We start from the raw sequence: 2,873 nt of genomic DNA, 5'->3' as shown, positions 1-2,873 counted from the left end.
CCGGCCGGGGCTTTTGGTGGCCGGGCCTTAGTGCAGCTTGCTGTGCACAGGGTAGAGTAAGGTCATGTGTTCTGCCCCCTTGAAAGGCAGCTTCTCGTTGGAGTAGTAGTGTACCACTTCCGGGATGCTGTCAAAGACGGCGCTCATCTGGTCCAGCGTGTACTTGCTGTCTTTGGTCTGAGCCACTATGATGTGCACACATCCCTGACTCGTCCTGGAACGAAACGCACACCACGGAGGAGACGTGAATGGGCGAGCCGGAGCCCCCCTCCCCCCGCCGAACAGCAGACACCCCAGCCAGCCCCACTGGGTGGACTCATTCTCGTCCACTCCTGGGATGGATCTGGACGAACAGAAATGCACTCGACAGTCCAGCAGGGCTCCATGTCACCGCCCTCCTGTGTATTAAGCTTATCCTTAATACACAGGCGTCATCGGGTGCCCGGCAACAAACAAACAAACAAACCCCCAAACCTAAAAAAAGCCCAGTCCCTTCTGGCCCCCCAACTGCCAAACTACTGTTTACGCCCAAGTATGAGGCCACCGAGGTGAGGCTTAAACTCACCCTCCTCATCACGGCTAAACGGACACGTATAAGGCTTCCTCCTCCTCCCCCCGCCAAAGGATACATTAAGAATAATAAAAATAAAAAACCGTTTCCTCCCCACCCCCACCCCAATCTGGAGCGACCGCTCCCGGCTGTGTGTGATGGCAGCTGGCACCGAAGGCCCGCAGCGCTAATCCGTGAGCCTCGGCCTCGGGAACACGGCACAGCCATTCCTGGTATTGTATACCGGGTGGCCCGGCCAGTTTTCTGGGCCCTACTGCTCGGACGCCCTCCCGCCATAGCCGCTGCCCCCTCCCGTCTGATTGTTTCAGCTGCAGGGCTCAGCTTCCTCAGGAAGGAAATGCTGTGAGGGCGCCTGACAATGACCCTCCAATATAGCACCACCGAACTGGCAGAGCCCCGAGCATTTCCATGATACGAACACCAGCGGGCCGGCCAGGCGAAAGTGAGTGCTCGGAGCACGGCGGGACAGGGCGGACCCGCGAGCCAGCGCGTCCCTCCTTACCGGCGTCAGAAGACGTTGCTATCAGAACTGCAGCTGGCCTTTGGGTGACCAAGGGATCCCATTTATTAAAATCCCCAAACACCAGGGGATGCAAAAAGAGCACCTGAGCTATCCTGAGAAAGTATTCTTTTCATCAGGAATTATTTCTCGGGGGCGAGGACCCACCTTCGGTCAGGTAGCATAAGAAACGGACTATGCACCGTAACAGTGACACGGGACCCTCACTGTCCTAAGAGATAGTGGGGCATTTACTGAATGCCAACTCTGCGTTCTAATCAGAGCATGTCGTACGTAGTCCATTGTCCAAGCAAACGCATCTTATTTGGTGGGCCACCCTCAAGCGGTATCTTTTTTGACTGGTCACCACCCACGACAGAAGGGACTGTCGTGGGGCACCCCCTTCTGCACCCAGATGTGTGTGTGGGGGGGCCAAGGGGTTGCAACACTCACTTCAGAGCGATGGAGTACCGACTGGCCCCCGATTCGCTGTTGCGAACCAGGTAACCAGCTTCTTTGCAGGGCTGAAGTCGGCTCTCGGCCTCCGCCCGGGTGATGGCGCCATGATACCAACTGGAAAAAGGGAAGTGGGGAGAAGCCGTGAGCGTCAGGCAAAATGGGAATCCACAAGGTGCTCTCTGAACTGCACCTCCAGCGGAAGCTGGACAGCCCCAGCTAGATCCTGCTTCCCAACCCGCACAGGCAGCATGCGGGTCTAGGGAGCCCCGCGTCACAAAACCCATCAACCACACCAGAGGGCGCTAAAAGGGGCTGGTGTCATTTTAGAAGGTTTTTACTCTACACAGGAGAACGAAACTTAAAATCGGGTTCTTGGGGCGCAGTGCACTTGCCGCGCACCTGCACCGGGCTTTGCAAGCGGCCCTTGGTTAATCAGCCCGGGCAGGTGTCCGCGGGCAACGATAACCGCGGGCAATGCGCCCGCGCGCTCCCGGGACCCCGGCCACCCCCGAGCCGCCAGGTACCGCGCGTTACGCGGCCGCGCGGAGACTCACGGCTGCTTCTCCAGCGGCAGCGCGGGGTCCACGCGCACCCCCTCACTGTGGTCGGAGAGGGCCGGCTTCAGGACCTTCTGCGTCCAGCTCTTCTGCCGATGGTGCTGCCTCACCGCCTCCTCCTTCCCAGAAGGCCGCTCAGCGCCCTCGAACTGAACTGGAAGGAAGGCTCATTGAACAGCCGAGGCCACGGAGGTGACCCACGCAAAGGTCAAAGGGCAAGACCTTGTCTGCCTCGGGGTGGGGGCGGGGGGAAGCCTCCCCTCCCCCCTTCAACGTATCCGGCACATATACTGCAAAAAACACATGCCTAGGACAGCTGAGCTCTGCCGCCTGTGGCATCTGATCACACTGACTTTCTCTGTAAGCGAAAGTCAGCGTGAAACAGTTTTAGAATGTGAGAGAAAAGCAGCTTTCAGATACGTCCGCCTGTCCCGAAAACGGAGCCTTAGTTCAGTATATTTAGAGGAAAAGAAGAAACGTAGTTACAGGTGATAATTCCTCGCAAGAGTGTGTATCACTCTGTGAAACCAAAGGAAGTTTTTACTGTGAAATAATAAAGGAAAAAGAAAAATGAACTCCGAAATGGAAAGGAACTACTGGGTGCTGCCGGAAAGATGCTAAGGCACCCGGGGGTGGGGGGACAGGAGATGCCAAAATGAGCAGCTCAACACAGGAGCCCAACGGGTTTGTGAAAACGAGACTCAAGGAAAACCCAGACTGACTCCCGCGGAGCTGCCACACATTTCACCTTCTCTGTCCTCACCCACTCTACTTGGAATCGCAAACC

At 57.0% G+C, this 2,873-nt stretch overlaps 1 protein-coding gene across 1 annotated transcript in view; it reads right to left on the bottom strand.

Annotated features, from left to right (window-relative positions):
* Nucleotides 1-22: 22 nt before the first annotated feature.
* Nucleotides 23-2,873, bottom strand: part of SHE (Src homology 2 domain containing E) — an 18,931-nt gene continuing 16,080 nt past the window's right edge. The window contains exons 4-6 of the mRNA XM_011366531.2: nucleotides 2,084-2,240; nucleotides 1,524-1,643; nucleotides 23-214 (exon numbers count right to left, since the gene is read on the bottom strand). Of these exons, the coding sequence (XP_011364833.1) occupies nucleotides 28-214; nucleotides 1,524-1,643; nucleotides 2,084-2,240 (464 nt within the window). The 3' untranslated portion in view covers nucleotides 23-27. The remainder of the gene's footprint in view (nucleotides 215-1,523; nucleotides 1,644-2,083; nucleotides 2,241-2,873) is intronic.

This window comes from Pteropus vampyrus, unplaced genomic scaffold (assembly GCF_000151845.1).
Source record: "Pteropus vampyrus isolate Shadow unplaced genomic scaffold, Pvam_2.0 Scaffold124, whole genome shotgun sequence".
Classification (NCBI taxonomy): domain Eukaryota; kingdom Metazoa; phylum Chordata; class Mammalia; order Chiroptera; family Pteropodidae; genus Pteropus; species Pteropus vampyrus.
The sequence above is the reverse complement of the archived record's forward strand: the minus strand, read 5'-3'. Positions and strand labels throughout refer to the sequence as shown.